The sequence below is a fragment of the Equus caballus genome, chromosome 17 (assembly GCF_041296265.1).
Source record: "Equus caballus isolate H_3958 breed thoroughbred chromosome 17, TB-T2T, whole genome shotgun sequence".
Taxonomy (NCBI): Eukaryota; Metazoa; Chordata; class Mammalia; order Perissodactyla; family Equidae; genus Equus; species Equus caballus.
Genome location: NC_091700.1, coordinates 18,839,887 through 18,859,043, shown reverse-complemented (window position 1 = coordinate 18,859,043; position 19,157 = coordinate 18,839,887). Strand labels below are relative to the sequence as shown.

The 19,157-nt window shown below is 44.9% G+C and overlaps 1 protein-coding gene across 1 annotated transcript in view; it reads left to right on the top strand.

Moving 5' to 3' along the window:
* Positions 1 to 556: 556 nt before the first annotated feature.
* CRYL1 (crystallin lambda 1) overlaps positions 557 to 19,157 on the top strand; it is a 111,983-nt gene continuing 93,382 nt past the window's right edge. The window contains exons 1-2 of the mRNA XM_023621361.2: positions 557 to 750; positions 13,271 to 13,378. Of these exons, the coding sequence (XP_023477129.2) occupies positions 710 to 750; positions 13,271 to 13,378 (149 nt within the window). The 5' untranslated portion in view covers positions 557 to 709. The remainder of the gene's footprint in view (positions 751 to 13,270; positions 13,379 to 19,157) is intronic.

Here is a 19,157-nt window from a genome sequence, read left to right as displayed (position 1 = left end):
CTACCCTCAGTCTCCTTAGCATAATATAGTGGAATTCAAGTAAGTCCTCCAGTTTCACGGGTTGATACCTTCGGAGCTTTCCTTCTCTGCTGTCCCAAAGTTCCTGAGCCTCAATCTCATCTGTGGAAAAAGGCTGCAGGTATCTTTCTAGAAACGTATTGTGGGCGTAAACTCAGCAATAACCGTCCTTAGTTTCAAGGCCTGAGCTGGCCTGTATTGAAGAGGTGCTGATATCTTAAAAAGGGAAATTCTGGTGACAGCGAGAGCGGTGGGCCGAGCCTTGCGCCCGCCTGGAGGGGCATCCTCCTATGTACGGTTTTTAGGGTGCACGGTTGAAAGCTGAAAAGGAAAAAAAGAATGACCGGACTCCGCAGCGGCCGGGCTTCGCGCTTCCCGCCCGGCGCCGCCTGGGCTGCCTCTGCTGGCCGCCAGCTCCGCGCGCTCCTCCCACCCGTGGCGCCGCGGCGGCGGGGAGGCGGCTCCTCCCCCCCCGGCGCGCGCCCAATGGGGGCCGAGGCGGCGGGCCCGCCCCCGGCCCTGCCCGCAGCCTATCCGGGCCAGCGCGCCCGACGCGGCTCGAGGCGCGGCCAATGGGCGCGGGGGACGCCCGCCGGCGCGGGGACCCGGCTCAGCCCGAGGGCCGGAGGGCCGCGCCGCCGCCGCTCTCCGCGCTGGCACTGCCGTTCCTGGGCAGCCAGGCGCCGTGGCCATGGCGTCCTCAGCGGCCGGCGTGGTGGCCATCGTTGGCAGGTAAACAGCCCCGAGCCGCCGCGCTCTTGCCACCGGCGCCAGGGGAGGTGTTGGGCCCGCGCGTCGAGCTTTGGGGTGGGCGCGCAGGTCGCTGTCACCTTGGGGAGAGGAAGCGGCGTGGCGGTGCGCCAGCCGCCGGCCCTCCGAGGGCTGCCCTCGCCCTGGCACCCTCCACAGACCTGGGCAGACTGGGAGAAGCGCCTGTCGCGGCGTGGCTTTGCGGTTGAAGCACACTGTAGAGTGCTGTTTTGTTTCACTTCGTGTTGACCTACCAGCAGGTTCGGAGAGCCGGCCGCTCAGGCTGCGGTGGAAATGCGATTTATGGAATTAGTTGAAAGTTGCCAGACCTCCCAGCAAGTGCAAACAGATGTGCTGAGCAGTACGTATTAAGGAAATGAGATCTGGCAACCATTCTGCAGAACTGTCTTCCTTTTTTGGGTCACTTTTCTTTTTTGAGGAAGATGAGCCCTGAGCTAACATCTGCCGCCAGTCCTCCTGTTTTTGCTGAGCAGGACTGGCTCTGAGCTAACGTCCGTGCCCATCTTCCTCTACATGATATGTGGGACTTGCGGCAGCAGGGGGAGATAGTGGTGCTAGGCCCGGCCGGCAAACCCCAGGCTGCTCAAACAAACGTGGGAACTTAACCGTTTTGCCACTGGGCCAGCGCCTGCAGAACTGTATTGTTAACCATTTCCATTTTATGAGTGAGAAAACAGATTAAGCAGTTTACCCCAGGGCACAGTCAGTAGGTGACCGAGATGGGACTAGCCAGCAGGGAGGATCTGATGCACGCCCTCTACTAGGCTGCCTGCAGGGCGTGGGAGTGCGCCCTTCTTGAACCCAAGAGTGTAGCTGGGGGAGGGAATAGGGACACACAGGACATTCCTAATTCAGGGGAAAGGCCCAGTTTCCAGAGGGGAACTCTGGAGTCCAAACAACTTGCTGGGATGTGTCGGTTTAGCAGCCTAAATTCCGTCCAAATTTTTCTGGTTTGTCCTCCCACCACCCCTTTCAAAACTCCTTCTGTTCTCATTAAAAAAAAAAAAAAAGGCATTTATGTGTACCTTTCCATTGGTAGCTATCATAGCAATCTAACGACATGTTCATACTTGCTATTGATAGAAGCACCTTTTTGGGGGTGGTTCTGTCCCTTTATGTCACTGAGGTGTTGATGAAAATAATCTATAACCAATCTATAAATGAAAATTTGGTTGAGTTTATTCTGAGCCAAAATGTGAGGACCACGGTCCGGGGCCTTCCTTCTCTAAGGAGGGAAAGGCACCAAAGATGTGGGGTGTACAGAGTGGTTATATACCCTCAAAGAGAATGTTTCACGTATGATTGGAATGTCCCTTTTACATTAGTCATGAAACTGCTCTGTCGGCACAGCGATTGATGGACACAGCAGGCAGGTCTGCTGTCTGGGTGGACACAGTGGCCGGTCTGTTGTCTTGAGCTGAGTGGTCACAGGTGAGCACAGCAATCAATTCCTAGCCTAGGGAGAGATGCTTATCCTTAAGGAGATGTCAATGTGGGGGAGTTGCATCTTTATCTTAAGGGCATTTTTTCTTGACATAGCAAATGTTTAAAGCAGAGAGACAATGCATGCTTAATGGCCAGGTCAGGCCAGTTTGGAAAAACAAAGTCAGGTCGAATTAGGTTTACACCCAATGGCTTCCTGATATACTCCAATATATCCTGTTGGTTGCCATTTCTGTTTGTCAGAGGTGTTGGCCTGCCCCCTACTCCTCAGTTTACAGCCCTGTCTGGAGAGCAATTTCAATGTCAGGGTTTTGCCTTTAGAATCCACTGAAGGAAGGAATCATGATGCTTTTTTTCAGCTTTCGTTTGCTCTCAGAGCAGTGGAATGAAGTGTGCTTTTGTCCTCTCCAGGCATGTGGGTGTGTATGGTTGCCCAGTGAAGGAATATAAAAATATATACAGTTGCCTCCCCTGTATGTGCGCGGGGCTACATTGCAAAATCCCCAGTGGAGGCCTGAAACAGGATAGCGCTGAACCCTCTATATAGTATGTTTTTTCTCATATGTACATACCTATGATAAAATTTAACTTATAAATTATGCATGGTAAGAGATTAACAACAATAATAAAATAGAACAATTATAACAATATAGTGTAATAAAAGTTACCGTACATCTTAACCTCAGTATACAGTTTTTTTTCTTTCCTTAAGTCAAGAACTTTCACCTTTTTGCTTAAAGGAAGCACTTTATGGCTTCTCTTTGGCATATCTGAATTGCCAGCATCACTAGTCTTACACTTTGGGGCCGTTATTAAATAAAATAAGGGTGGCTTGAACACAAGTACTGCGATACCCGGACAGTCCTTGAGAAGGCTAGTAAGTGACTAAGGGGCGGATAGTGTATACAGTGTGGATATGCTGAGCAAGGGGTGGTTCACATCTCGGCTGGGATGGATTGGGACTGCCCGAGATTTCATCATGCTACTCAGAATGGTTCATGATTTAAAACTTATGAATTGTTTATTTTTGGAATTTTCTATTTAATATTTTCGGATCTCAGTTGACCACAGGTAAGTGAAACCGCGGATGAGGAGGGACTGTGTGGAAGCGTACTTTGTACTGGGCATGGCGACTATGCTTGCCTTGCGTTATGTTATCCAGGGTCAAGGACTAGAGTTTTGTATGTCTCCCACCATGCCTTGGGTGTTTCGCCTGACCTCATAAATGTTAAGTGAAGCTTTGAGTTGGCTGTACCCTTATCTGGCTCTGGTTCTTGTGGGAAGGAGCACAGTCTCTCAGGAAAGGAGCTGGCATTGGCGAGTCGGTTTCTTTCTGACTCCCTGTTGACAAGGACTTAGATGGAGCTGGCAGACTTTAATGACCACAGGAATTAGCATGGGATAGAAAGTCCTGTCCATCCCGACACTCTCAGCACCCCGGCAGACACCCATCTCTGCTTCTGGGGTGGTGCTGCTTCCATTCCCTTCGTCCCCCTCTCTCTCCTCTCCACCCTTCTTTCTCTCTTTCTCCTGGCCCCATAGGTGATTCCAAGGAACATCCATTTAAATTCGCTGAAACCTGGTTGAGTTTCATTCTTGGATTTGAACAGACCAAAAAAAACACATTTCAGTTTCAGGAACGTATTGGACCATTGTTTTTCCATCTTTTCGATTGCCAGACTCCTTCTTAAAAGTACTTGCTCTATTTGATTCTTTTCCATTAATCTTTTCATAAAGGCCACTCTTCCTCAGGGCCACTTAGTGTTCCTGTGAGCAACCTGTAGGGCGCACTGGTTGCTTCTTGAGTTGGCTCCAGCACTGCGTGTGGTCTGCCTGGGAAATGTCTGATAGCTTTGCCGGCAAATAACTGCATTGCCTCCTTAGATCCAGAGCGTGAGAACAGTCTTACTTCAACTTTTACCCAGTAAATAAGTAACTGTAGAATGGAAAGATAGTTTAAAAAGTCTCTAGAGTGGATTTATTCAAAGCTAAGTGTCATTAATGATAAAATTAGAATTGAACCCATTTTACTTAACTTTTCTCCCCTGCTGCTTTGCTGCTGTCTAACAAAATAAATGTTCACTTGCAGCAGCCTTTTGAAGCACCAGTTCAGATTTATGACTTTATACGCTTTAAAGCATAGCAGAATGGTCAGAATGGTGAAGGCCCATTTTATGGCCCCCAGGCAGCTAGGGGTTCAGAACGAGTTACTGTGATGTCACAAGCTCTAAGGACAGGAAGCTAGTTGTATTTGGGCCTGAGGTAAAGCTCTGAGGACAGGAAGGCTGATGGAGACCAAGGCAGTGAGGCGGCGCCCTGGGCTGTGCATCTGCCCTCCGCATTGCTGTGCTCCGCAGATTACCCCTGCACTCGCTTGCTTTTCCTCTCTCCCCTGCCTCTTTATTTTGCGTATTGCTGCAACCCTGATATTATGAGCTTTCAAGTCCAGTGCCTGTTACTGACTTATAATTTCCCTATTTTAGGTCTGATTTTCAGGAGAGGAAAGCTGATTGGCTGAGCTCCTCTATGCAGCCAGGCTGCAGACATCATGGGGGCTGGGAAGCCAATCGATGGCTGCTTTGCATCAGGTGTCCTCTTCAAGTCCCAGCCTCAGTGACTGCGGATGTGTGTGGGGGAAGGGATGCCAGGGGTTCCCATGGGTTTGCTTTCTGCTCGTGGTCTTGCAGAGGAATATGGGCAATACATAAAACCTACATGAAACCTACACTAAAAAACAAATGTTGTCTTTAATGCCTGTTTCGTGGGATATAACTATTTTCTTCCCAACATTTTGTTGTAAAAATTCTCAAACACACAGAAAAGTTGAAAATAGAGAAAAAAGATTACCCACATGCCACCTCTGTATTCAACAGTTATTAAAAATTTGCTATATTTGCTTCATCTGTATATAACTTATTTAGCCAATTCTGAATACTAGATGGTTAGTTTTTGCTAATATAAATTCTACTGTGAATGCATCTCTTTGTGCATTGTCCATATGAACCTCAGATAAATTCTAGAGGTAGAATTCCTGGGTGAAATGGTACAAACACTTATAGGTTTTTTTTGAGGGAGATTAGTCCTGAGCTAACATCTGCTGCCAGTCCTCCTCTTTTCTCTGAGGAAGACTGGCCCTGAGCTGACATCCACCCCATCTTCCTCCACTTTATATGTGGGATGCCTACCACAGCATGGCTTGCCAGGCGGTGGTGCCATGTCTGCACCTGGGATGCAAACTGGTGAACCCCAGGCCACCAAAGCGGAATGTGCGAACTTAACCGCTGTGCCCCTGGGCTGGCCGCGGTCTCACACTTTTAAATACCATATCTGTGCAGTAAGGCCCAAATTCGTATCCTCAGACCAGAGCTTGCCCCTGAATCTTAAGAGTTGTATCCAGTTGTTTACTAGATGTACCAATTAGACATCTCAAACTTAAAGCATCCTGTATTGAACTCTGGATCTTCTCTCCCAAAATCTACTCCATTTAAAGTTTTCCCCATCAGAATTAATGACATGTCTTTCTTTCCTATTGCTGTCCAAAAGACACTTGGAGTCATCTTCAGTTCTTTTTCTCACACTCTACATGCAGCCCACCAGCAATTCTTGTTGGCTCTTCCTCAAAAGTATTGTGTATTCAGAACTCAACTGACTACTTCTCATCACCACGTCTGCTTCCATTCCAGTTCAACCTACCATCATATCTTGCAGTAGCCTCCTAACTCCTTACTGGTCTCCTTACTTCCATCTTTGCTTGTCTTTGGTATCTTCTTTTTTATTTTTATTTAAAAGCATTTTGTGTGTGTGTGTGAGGAAGATTGGCCCTGAGCTAATATCCATTGCCAATTTTCCTCGTTTTGCTTGAGGAAGATTGTCGCTGAGCTAACATCTGTGCCACTCTTCCTCTGTTTTATGTGGAATGCCACCACAGAGTGGCTTGATGAGCGGTGCTAGGATCTGAACCTGTGAACCCCAGGCCACCGAAGCAGAGCATGGGAACTCAATCACTATGCTAGTGGGCCAGTCCCCTGTTTTTGGTGTATTCTTTTTTTTTTTTTTTAAAGATTTTATTTTTCCTTTTGCTCCCCAAAGCCCCCTGGTACATAGTTGTGTATTTTTAGTTGTGGGTCCTTCTAGTTGTGGTATGTGGGACGCCGCCTCAGCATGGCTCCATGAGTGGTGCCATGTCCCCACACCCAGGATTCGAACTGGCAAAACCCCTGGCTGCTGAAGCGGAGTGTGCAAACTTAACCACTTGGCCACAGGGCCGGCCCTGGTGTATTCTTAATAAACCAACTAGAACATTCATTTTAAAAACTGAAATCAGATCACATCTTTCTTCTAAAACCTTGTGGCTACCCATCTCATTCAGAGTAAAAGCCAAAATGTCTACATGGCCTCTGAGGTGCCTCCCCTGCCCTCTCTGACCTCATGCCAACCATCCTCTTCCTCCATTCCAGCTGCACCAGCCTTGTTGATCTGGAACATGCAACACTCTCTCATCTCGGGCTTTTCACCTACAGTTCCCTCTGCTGGGGACTCTCCTCTCCCAGGTATCCTCAGGGCTTGCCCCTCACCTCCTTCAACTCTTTACTAAAATGTCATCTTCCCAATGAGACAGTCTTTGGCGGTGATTTAAGATTTCTCTGCTTCCCAGTCCCCACTCCCCTACTTGCTGTCCCTCTCCCCTTCTCTGTCTTTCCCCCAGCACTTTTTACTTTTTAGTGTGCTATCTGCTTTACTTTTGTAGTTTATTGTCTTCCTGCCTGCTGTATGCTCCATGGGACAGGAATTTTTGTTTTGTTGCTGCTGCATCCCCAGTGCCTGGAACCATGCCTGGCACATAGTAGGGACTCTATTTCTTCAGTGAATGATTGTGGCCTTCATATTAACCCCATGGGAAGAAGGTTGTTGGCCGTCATCTAGTTTTTATCACTAGATAATGGAGCTTTCTTTGTTGCCAACAACTAACGTTTGTCAAGCCTCTGCAATGTGCCAGGGAGACAAAGGTGAGCAGGAGAGTTCCTGACACGTAGAGTTTGCCCGGTTGAACAAGCAAACAAGAGCAGATACGTACTGCTGATTAAGCATTGCTTTTTTTAAGCTTCACTGTACAAAATTCACTGTGTCTTTTATTCGTGTACTTAGATCTCAATGACTAAAGATCTAACAGTTCGCAGAAAACAAACGAGAAATGTAACCCCCCTAGCCTTAGCCCTCGAGATCCAGGTGTGTGTCATGTGCTTCCCTCCAGCTTCCCTCACACCCGAGTCCGTGCAGACTTGAGACTGGTGCCCGAGGGAGAGCTTTCCAGCCTTGGTCCCAGAGGAAAGACTGTCTTGAGAAGATAGAGCTTGGGTGGGCCAAGGTTACCTTTTGATATGCAGTCCCCAGGAGAACAAAGGGACAGGTGGCGAGGCTTGCAGACGCAGGGACCACTGGAGCTGAGATTGGAAGAATGTTAAAACATACGGTTTCTTCTAGGCCTGTGAGGAAGCACCCAGTTGCTCTCTGGTGGGGTAGACAAGTCTTTCCCAAACTCAGAATCAGCCCTGCAGGATAATTTAGTGTTCATTTAAAATAATTTTTAAAAAAATTGCAGTAAGATGCCCGTGACAAATTTTGCCATCTTAACCATTTTTAAGTGTGCAGTTCAGTAGGGTTAAGTACATTCACATTGTTGTGCAACCAACCTCTAGAACTTTATCATCTTGCAAAACTGAAACTCTGTCCCCATTAAACAATTCCCCATTCCCCCCTCCCCTCAGCCCCTGGCAACCACCATTCTACTGTCTATCTCTGAATTTGACTACTCTAGGGACCTCCTATAAATGGAATCATACCATATTTGCATTTTTGTGACTGATTTATTCTATGTAGCATAATGTCCTGAAAGTTTATCCCTGTTTTAGCATGCATCAGAATTTCCTTCCTTTTAAGCCTGAATAAGTTAGTGTTCATTTTTAAAAGTGTAAGTTCCTGGGGTCGGCCTGGTGGCGCAGCAGTTAAGTGCACACATTCTGCTTCGGTGGCCCGGGGTTGGATTCCGGGTGCAGACATGGCACCGCTTGGCAAGCCATGCTGTGGTAGGCGTCCCACATATAAAGTAGAGGAAGACGGGCGTAGATGTTAGCTCAGGGCCAGTCCTCCTCAGCAAAAAGAGGAGGATTGGTAGCAGTTAGCTCAGGGCTAATCTTCCTCAAACAAATCAAAACAAAACAAAACGTAAGATGCTTAATATAGATAGCTATTCTTTGCATCCAGAGTTGGGTTACTCAGAAGGCTGGGTAAATTCTCACTGGCCCAGCCACTAGTTCTGTCCCTGTGGAGAGTTATCCTTAGGGCCCCAAGAGGAGATATGTGGTAAACCCTTTGAGATTGGCCAGCTTGGAAGCTGGAGTTTGGAGTGGGAGACACACAGGTTTGAAGAGGTTTTGTTGCATTTTAGCCACGTGAACTACCTTCCTATAGCCACCTCCTCTGCAAAAATCCCTTGATAACCTGGGCCCCAGATGTGTTGTGAGAAGAGATGCCTTCCTCCCTCTCACCCCTGGCTGAATGCTCACGTACTAGTATTACCTCCCAAGGGGGGCCGTCTGCCCCCTGCAAGACGTGCTAGTAGTCAAGAGGCAAGGTGGTGGGAGAGAAAGGACTATATTACAGCTTGCCAACAAGGGGGAAGATGGCTGACTAAGGTCCGAAAGAACCATCTTACAGAACAAAGACTACAGGCAAGTTATGTAGGGGGCTGGTCTCTGGGTGGGGGCCGACATCTGGTCTAGTTCCTGATAATCTTTTGTTTTACTGGATGTGCATCAGAGACCAGAGCAGGAGCAGCGCCCTCTACACTGACCTTTCAGTTGTCGTTGATGATGGTTTATCAGCATGGACTCTCTGCCCGGGGGTCGTCACATTCCCAAGGAACTTGAAAGAACAAAGTTATTGACTTATTGCAGCTGAGAGGGCCCATAGGATCTGCAGAGCATGCATACCCTGGAGAGTGCATATCCAGTTAGGTTAGTTAGTCAGAGATCATTCACAGTTATGATCGGTTTCTTTTCTACAGTGTGGCCTCCCTTATCTCTACCTTGTGTTGAGCTGGTATCGCTAGGCAAGTACCTTTTGGGAAAGAATTCTAATCATGCTTCTAGGTAACCCTCTACATTCCACCAAATATTCTGTTTGTTTCTTCTTTGCCCTTCTACTCAACCAAACTTGAGAACTTACTGAGTTATTGTTTACCTTTGTGTCACAGAAGTTGGTTTTCAAAGCATGTTCACATACATTCATTTTTTAATAACAGATTTATTGAGATGTAATTCATATACCATACAATTCACCCATTTAAAATGTGTAATTTAAGGGGCTGGCCCCGTGGTTTAGTGGTTAAGTTCGGCATACTCCACTTTGGTGGCCCAGTTTCGTGGGTTTGGATCCCAGGTGTGGACCTGCTTCACTCATCAGCCATGCTGTGGCGGTGTCCAACATACAAAATGGAGGGAGAATGGCACAGATGTTAGCTCAAGGCTCATCTTCCTCAAGCAAAAAAGGAGGATGATTGGCAACGGATGTTAGCTCAGGGCTAATCTTCCTTAGTGAAAAAATAAAATAAAATGTACAATTTAGTGGTTTTTAGTATATTCACAGAGTTGTACAGCCATCACCACAATATATTTTAGAATATTCTTACCAGCCCCAAAAGAAACCTTGAACCCATTAGCTAACCACTCCTGTCTTTCTTCCCCTAGCCCTGGGCGATGACAAATCTACTTTCTGTCTCCATAGATTTGCCTATTCTGGACACTTTACGTAAATACTGTATGTAAACCTTTCTGACTGGCTCTCATCCATGTAGCATGTATCAGTACTTCATTCCTTTTTATGGCTGAATAACTCTGTTGTGTGGGTATACCACATTTTATTTATTCATTAGTTGATGGACTTTTGGATTGTTTCCATTTAGTTGTTATGAATAATGTTGATATAAACTTTTCTTTTTAAAAGATTTTATTTTTCCTTTGTCTCCCAAAGCCCCCCAGTACATAGTTGTGTATTTTTAGTTGTGGGTCCTTCTAGTTGTGGCATGTGGGATGCTGCCTCAGCATGGCTTGATGAGCGGTGCCATGTCCGCGCCCAGGATTCGAACTGGTGAAACCCTGGGCTGCCGAAGCAGGGTGTGCGAACTTAACCGCTTCGCCGCGGGGCCGGCCCCTGATATAAACATTTATGTAGAAGTTTTTTTTCTGACATTTGTTTTCATTCCTGTTGGGTACATACCTAGGAGTGGAATTGCTATTATACATTCTTTTTTTCTTTTTTTTTGGTGAGGAAGACGAACCCTGAGCTAACATCTGTGCCAGTCTTCTTCTCTTTTATATGTGGGACAACATCACAGCATGACTTGATGAGCCGTGTGTAGGTCTGTGCCTGGGATCTGAACTCATGAACCCTGGGCCGCCAAAGTGGAGTGCAAACTTAACTACTGTGTCATTGGGCTGGCCCCTACATTCATTTTTTAAAAAATAGCCTCTATTTTTGACAGTTCTTTTTTTTTGAGGAAGATTAGCTCTGAGCTAACTACTGCCAATCCTCCTCTTTTTGCTGAGGAAGACTGGTCCTGAGCTAACATCCATGCCCATCTTCTTCTACTTTATACGTGGGACACCTACCACAGCATGGTGTGCCAAGCGATGCCATGTCCACACCCGGGATCGAACCAGTGAACCCCAAGCTGCCGAGAAGCAGAACATGTGAAATTAACCACTGCACTACTGGGCCAGCCCCTATTTTTGACGGTTTTGAGGAGTACTGGCCAGGTCATTTGTAGAACGTTCCTTTGTTGGGATTTGTGTGATGTTTTTCTCACTATTAGGCTGGGCGATGGGTGTTTGGGAGGAAGACCCAGAGGTGAAGTACCCTTCTTCTCACATCATATCAAGGGTACATATGCTCAACATTCTTTATCACAGTTGACATTAACATCATTCACCTGGCTGAGGTAATGTTTGTCGGTTTTTTCTGCTGTAAAGTTAGGCTAGTTTTCCCCCTTTTCCATACGGTACTCTTTGGAAGGAAGTCACTATGCACAGCTCACGCTTCCAGGGTGGGGAGTTCGGTTACAAGGCCCTGAGGGCAGAGTATTGTAGGGGAGGTGGACATTTCCTCTCCCCAAATGGGGGTTCGTCTGGCTGGAGAACGAATTAAATTCACATGAGACAGAATAGCAAGAGAAAATTAAACAAAACTTTATGAGGAACCGTGGCCCGGGGCCTTTCTTCCCGAAGGAAGAAAGGGCACCGAAGAAGTGGGGTGCACAGAGTGGTTATATAGCCCCCAGATGGGGTGTTTCACATATGATTGAAAAGTCCCTTTTACAATAGTCACGAGGCTGCTCTGTCAGTACAGCGCTTGATGGAAACGACAGATAGGTCTGCTGTCCCAGTGAACGCAGCGGGGTGGCAGGTGTATTGCCTCAGGCTGGGGGGGGGGGGTCACAGATGAGCGCTGCAATCGGTTCCCAGCCTAAGGAAAGATGCTTAATCCTTAAGAAATGCCAACATTGGGAGGGGGAGGGAAGTCAGTTACAGGAGGTTACCAGACTAGCACAATAAAATGCAGATTTAAGTCCTTGCCTTTGGTATTGATTAAGAGTTTTTAGAGAGAAGGTCATCTCTTTTCTTCTTCCTGGTACAGAGAGGGAGGCACCTTTTACAGATAGAGATTTACCTTACAAACGTAAATGTGTCCTAACAAAGGGCAAGTTCCATTCCTCAGAGCCTCCTTGCCTGTCCCAGTTTATCAAAAGCAATCAGCCTCAAATAATTCTGATGCCAAAGAGACATATCTTGGGGTGGCCAATTTCAGGTCCCCACAGTATCTACACAAATTGTCTGGAATTCTTCTGCAAGGGAGATTTGGCTTCTCTCCCATTTGTTTATTTCTTTACTGTATTTATTTATGTCAGTATGGACTCGGATATTTATTTTATACTTTGGGTTATAATCTAGTGTGACTTTACTTTTTTGCTGACTTGCTCCAGCTGTGGCCATTGGGAGCTCTTTCAGTTAGCTCCTGTATCCATTTGATATGCCCCATCAATAGAGGTTTTTTTCCTTTGGAGCACTTCCTTGCTTTCTGGACTACAAGTATCTCCAGGTCCAGCTTGTGTATTTCCTGGCTCAGTCCTAGAGTCAGCCATTTCTCTGAGGAGCCTTGCTTCCTTTTACTGGAGAATGGTATTAGAAACCAAGTTTTGGGCTCTAGATGTGCTCCCTACATTTATTTTAACTTTTTGAACAGCTCTGTATGAGTTCTCCATGTCTTTTTTATCTTTTCCTTTTCCAATAAATAAAATAAATAATAAATCAATAAAATAAAATAAATCTGAAGCAGTGTGCAGAATGTAGTGGTAAGGACTCAAGAGTCAGTCTGTTTGGGTTCATCTCAGAGCTCCAGCACTTACAGCATGTGTAGTCTTAACCCTCCGTGCCTCAATTTTCCCATGTATAAAATGGAAATAATAATACACCTCCTTTGTAGGTTTGTTGTAACGATTAATAGAGGTAAGACACATGAAATGTTTAATGTTGCCTGGCACTGAATACATGCTGAAATGCTGGTGGTGGTAGCAGTAATTATTTATTTGAAGAGGACAGGGAAAATACCTGTTCTTCAAGTTAAGTGACTTGCCTAAGACAGTAGTCAAATGGAGGTTCCCATAGAGGTCCTTCGCCTCCACGACGCCCTGCCACCTCCCTACTGTTAATTTTTTGTTGCAGTGTGCGAGTGTGTGTTAGCTACCTGGTGTCTAGTGGGGCTCCATTCAGAATATTAACACTGGCACTAGAGTCGGGGACTCGGGAGCTCCTGTGTGGAAACAGATAACATTTTAAATAAATACAGCTAGCAAAATGTGTAATTTTAAGATGCTAAATATTTTAAGACTAGAATGGTGTATAATTTTAAATATTTCATTCTGGGTTAGGAATGAAAAACTGTTCTATTATTAACTGGAAGCCTTTCTAATTTTCTTTCCTTTCAGTGGACTCATTGGGCAAAGCTGGGGTATGCTTTTTGCCAGTGGAGGCTTCAAAGTGAAACTCTATGATATCGAGCAACAGCAGGTCACAAAAGCCCTGGAAAACATCAGGTAAGTCGGCTGGCACCTTTGGGATGAATTGAAATAACTGTTGCTCCCAGTTCATCTTGTTTATCGTGTTTCAAGGCTGTGAATGTCTGTGACTTCACTCTCTCATTTGATGGCTATTACAGCACCACTGAGCTTTTAAAGGCCGGGGCTGCAGCGTTTGAAATGTGAACTAAGACTAAAGAAGGGGCTCAAATTGTAAGGAAAGGACCCTTAGGATTGTAAAGATGTGTGATGGGTGAGGAACTGAACGTAAATCTTAGGCTTCAAGCCTGAGGGAGTTTGTAGACTTCCCTTGCTGTGTCACACAGGGCTGGAGGTCTGGATTTCCGGCCTTCTCTCTGGGCCAACGAGCCTGTGACAGCCAGAGCTGCATGGGCATTCCATTTGAGCAGTAGAGGTCCTGAGGTTTGTTTTGACCTACTGATCTAATGATGGCAGGACCCAAACTACCTGATAAGTGTAATAGTTAAGGCATGAGAGGAGATGAACTTGGCCAATGCTGAGGGCTGATCACATGGAGGGCTTATTTTAGGGAGAATCACGGGGAAGAAGAATAGGAACCAAAGGGAAAAGGCCAGAAATAGGGAGGCCAAAGACAGAAGAACCAAACTAATGCGAGGCATGCTAATTCATGTCCACCTGAGGCGACTCTCGCTGGCCACTGTTCTGAGCATCTCAGACAGGCTTTTGTGTAGGTGGTTCTCATCCTTCCTCAGTGGCCTACACATGAACATGTAACCTGAATTTGCGTTTTTGTGTAACGAAAATGTTTTATCATCTACTCTTTGAATAGACATATATAAAGGGTAAGATTTCAAACTAATAGGCATCAAGAAATATTATATATCTTAGTACCTTAAGAACCTGAAACCCAGAGCAATCAAGTTACTTCTTACATACAGTAACATATAGCCAACTCCAAGATAAGATGTCAATCTAAAAAACATAAACAAAACAAACAAAAAGCAAAAAATGAAGCAACCACTATAAAACTAAACACATCCACCTCTAATGCTTTATTTTGTACTGTAACAGACGGAAGAGGAATTGGCATAACTACCTACCATGTTCCAGGCACGTGCTGTTCACTAAGGATACAAAGATGAACAAGACATATATATAGTCTTATCCACCATGGAGCTTATAGTCCAGTAATCTTACCATAGTAATTCTCATAGTAAACCTTATGAGGCAGATATTGTTGCCAGAATTTTATGAGAAAACTTGGATCTATGAATGGTCAGTACCCCCTCAAAGACACAGTAAGACACAAGATTCTAGCCCTGGTCTAACTGACATGTTAAGGGTGGGTCTGAGCATCTTTAGCATCCATGTGTACTATTTGTTTTATAGAGATGCTGCAACTATTACTTATAATATTTGATATATACAAAAGAACAAATAATTTGTACCAGTTTATGAAGAATATAATAAAATAAACATTCATGAACCTACTAGTCAACTTAAGATCTAGAACATTATCCATATGTACACCTTTTGGATCTGATTCCCTTGCCTTCTCACCAGAAGTAACAAATATCCTTTATTTTGTATTTACCACTACCTTGCCTAAAAAAATAGTTTTATCATATATATATATATGTATCCCTAAACAATATGTGGATTTAGTTTTGCTTTTTTTGTGCTTTATAAAAAATATTTTTGAGATTCGTTTATGTTATTGCTTGTGATTGTAGTACATCTATTTTCATTGCTATATGATAGTCTACTGTGTGACTGCTATAATTTCTCTTTTATCCTTTTGATCAACATTATAGCTATTTCCAGTTTGGGGCTATTGTAAACAATGCTGCCATTAATATCCTCGTGTGCATCTCCCAGTGCATAAGTGCAAGAGCGTCTACAGGGTACATTCCTAGGAGTAAGATTGCTGGTCTATTTTTCCATCTGGGATTCTGATTATAACTCATTCTAGCCTTCATATGTTTTAACTTCTCTTTCTATTTTCTGTCTGCCTGTCTCTTTGGAATACTTTCTGGAAACACTTTTTAGATCTTCCAGTTTACTAATTCTAGTTTTGGCTGTGTCTAATCTGCTACTTAAACCATCCATTGAGTTTATTTTAATAATTAAATGTTCATTTTAAAAGTTCTATTTACTTCTTTTCCAAATAGACCTGTTCATTTCTAAGAGTTTCTCATTGTTTGCTCATTCTTTATGGTTCCATTTTTCAAGTCTATGAGCATTTAATGCATAATTTTTTATATTGCATATCTTTTTTTTTTGGCTGTGTCTTTTTTTCTTGGGGAATATTAACCCTGAGCTAACCTCCACTGCCAATCCTCCTCTTTTTTGCTGAGGAAGACTGGCCCTGAGCTAACATCTGTGCCCATCTTCCTCTATTTTATATGTGGGATGCCTGCCACAGCATGGCTTGACAAGCAGTGCATAGGTCCATGCCTGGGATCTGAACTGGCAACCCGGGCCACTGAAGTGGAACGTGCAAACTTAACTGCTGTGCCACCAGGCCGGCCCTATATTGTATATCTGATAATTCCAATACCTGAGGTTCCTCCGAATCAGATCCTGAGGTGAGGATTTCTTGGCCAGTGATTTATGAGACTGACGTGCTGCTGACTGCGCTAAGAAGGTGATTCTGGGCCAGTGATTTATTAAGGAAGTATCCCGGAACAAAGCAGTGAGGGAGTGAGGTGACAGGATAGGAAGATGAAGCAGCCAAGTAAGGGCGTGATTTTAGGAGAAGTCCCCAGCTCAACAAGAGTCCATGGAGTTGTGGAGCATAAAGTAGTCTGCAGAGTTTGTCACCTCTTAAGGCAAGAGAGCTGAGCTTTCACATTCCTGCCTCAGTCACTGACTGGGGGCCATCCTGGTTGGAGGTGAACTCCACGCACTTCCAGGTCTCTGGTCTGGGTAGGGCAGTACTCTGAGAAAGAGGGTAGGTGTGAACCTTTAGCGACAAAGAATTCAAAAAGTGGAGTGGGCACCCAGTGCTGGTAAAAGGGATTCAGAGAGAGCTGGGTGGAGCAACAATGGCCTCCACTATAGGAGTCGTTAAGGGGCTTTAAATAAAACAATTTTTTTTCCTGATTGACTTATTCTACTTTCATTCATTAATTAATACTGATTGAGCACCTTGTATGTGCTGGGCACACTTCAGCACGGGGGATTAAGTAGGGAACACACAAGACTAAGGTCTCTGACCTCGAAGAACTCACGTTCTACAGGGAGAGGGAAGAGTAGGGACGTAGATAATCCAAAGTGAATCGCTGAAATATACGGTCTGTCCCGGCGGGAGCTGCAAACCACCACCAGCTGGCCCAGTCCCGTCTGCAGCCTGCTTTTTATATCCGATGAGCTAAGATTGGTTTTTACATTTTTAAGGATTATATAATTAAAAAAAAGAAGACTGTAACAGAGAATTTACGTGGCCACAAAGCCTAAAATATTACTATGTGGCCCTTCACAGAAAAAGTTTCTCAATCACTATGTTAAATAGAAGAGATTCTGATTCCAGTTCTGATGTGTGGGTTTTTCCCTCACACTGCCAGTTCTCCGACACAGGTGGGTGTCATCAACGCAAAATAACCAATAACCCTTCTATACGTGAAAAATAAGGTGAGTTTTACTTGAGCCAAAATTATAACCTTGGGAGGCCTTTGCCAGGTTGGAAGAAAGCATTCTGGAGTAACACGGTTTTCAGTACAGTCTTAAACTTTTTTAGAAAAAAACAGCTTTTTAGAACAAAGACATACATTAAACACGACCAGGATACATATTTATCAAAGGTTCAAAGAGGTATTTAGTTGCAAATTAGCAAGTGGTGGTGACCTTGATAACGATAACAATGGAAAGGGACCAATTCCCCCCTTATCAATAGGGCGTAGGAGGGGAGGTCTGCATTCTTATCTTTTTTTTTTTTTTTTTAAGAGATTGGCACCTGAGCTAAAACCTGGTGCCAGTCTTCTTTTTTTTGTTTTTTTCTTCTTCTCCCTGAAGCCCCAAGTACATAGTTGTATATTCTAGTTGCAGGTCCCTCTAGCTCTGCTATGTGGGACGCCACCTCAGCATGGCCCAGAATCCGAACCAGTGAAACCTTGGGCCACCAAAGCTGAGCATCTGAACTTAACCACTAGGCCACAGGGTGGCCCCTACATTCTTAACAGAGTGCATTATTTAATGCTTAAAGCAGATGTGCAATGTGTGTTTGATAGGCCTTAAGTCAGGCTTCTTTAGTTCAAGCTGAATCAGTTTTGAACCTGAGTAGTTACTACAAATACCTCAATATGTGAAGATTTCTTGTCAGTGTCCTACAATTCAACTCAATTCTGACACTCTCTACCTGGAGATAGCATCAGATTTCCCAGGTTAAGGGCTCGGTCCCACAAGACTGCCCTCCCTTTCAGATACTGCTTGCAAGTCCAGGTTATTACCTGTACTTCTGACCCACTAGCTGTAAATCATAGGATCCCACAACCCCCTTCTTCGGTTCCATTAATTTGCTAGAAGGGCTCATGGGACCCAGGTAGCCAGCTTACCCACTAGATCACCAGTTTATTACAAAGGATGTAAATCAACAGCCAAACGAAGAGATATACAGGGCAAAGTGTGCTGGGGAGGCTGGGAGCTTCCCTGCGGTCTGGGCCCCACCCTCCGCAAACCTCCACCTGCTCACCAGCCTGGACGTGCTCTGAACCCTGTGCTTTGGGTTTTTATGGAGGCGTCATTACACAGGCGTGATTGATTAAATCATTGGCCATTGGTGATGGAGCTCAATCTCCAGGTCTTCTCCTCTTTCCTGGGCTGGGGGTGGGGTTCTAAGCCTCTGATCACCTGGTTGGCTCCCCTGGCAACCAGCCCCCATCCTTGGGTGCTTTCCCAAAGTCACCTAATTAACATAACAAAAGACACCTTTATTCTTCTCACTGGACATTCCAAGGGTTTTAGCTCTATGCCAGGAATGTGGACAAAGAAGACCAAATACATATCTCTCATTATAAATCATAGTACCGGAATGGTGATAGGTGCTAAAAAGAAAAATAAATTTTGCAGTGGATTGTTACCTTGCGTGTTTGGTGATCTTTGTGAGCTTGTATTTGGTTGATCCTAATCTGGGGCCTAAATTGGATATGGTTTTCTCCACTGTAGGTTTTCTTTACCACCCAGTTAATTTTCTTCCTAGGTCTGGGGGTTAACTAGATATCTGACTTCACATCGCAGTCTCCTTCACGCCTGGTCCAGAGAGTCTGCAGGCACAGAGTTGCTCATGGCATTTATCCTTAGGGGATAAAGGCAGGAAACTCTGGCTTTTGCTGGTTTCAGTTCTTTTTTTTTACTTGATAAAGTTTTGTTAAAGAAACAGCTCCTTCTTTTTTAATTCCTAGGTTTTCTTTTTTTAGATAGATTTTATTTTTTAGAGCAGTTTGAGGCTCACAGCAAAATTGAGGAGAGGTATAGAAATTTCTCATTTACCCCCGTCCCCATTCTCAGCACCCCCCACCAGAGGGACGCATTTGTTAAAGTTAATGAACCTACACTGACACATCGTTATCGCCCAGAGTCCATAGTTTACATTACGGTTGTCTCTGTATTGTACATTCTGTGGGTTTGGACAAATGTATAATGACGTGTATCCATCATAATGATATCAGAGTAGTTTCACTGCCCTAAAAATCCCCTGTTCTCTGCCTGTTCCTCCCTCACTGACCTCTAGTGCCTGGCAACACTGATCTTTTCACTGTCTCCATAGTCCTGCCTTTTCCACAATGTGATACAGTTGTCATACAGTGTGTGGACTTTT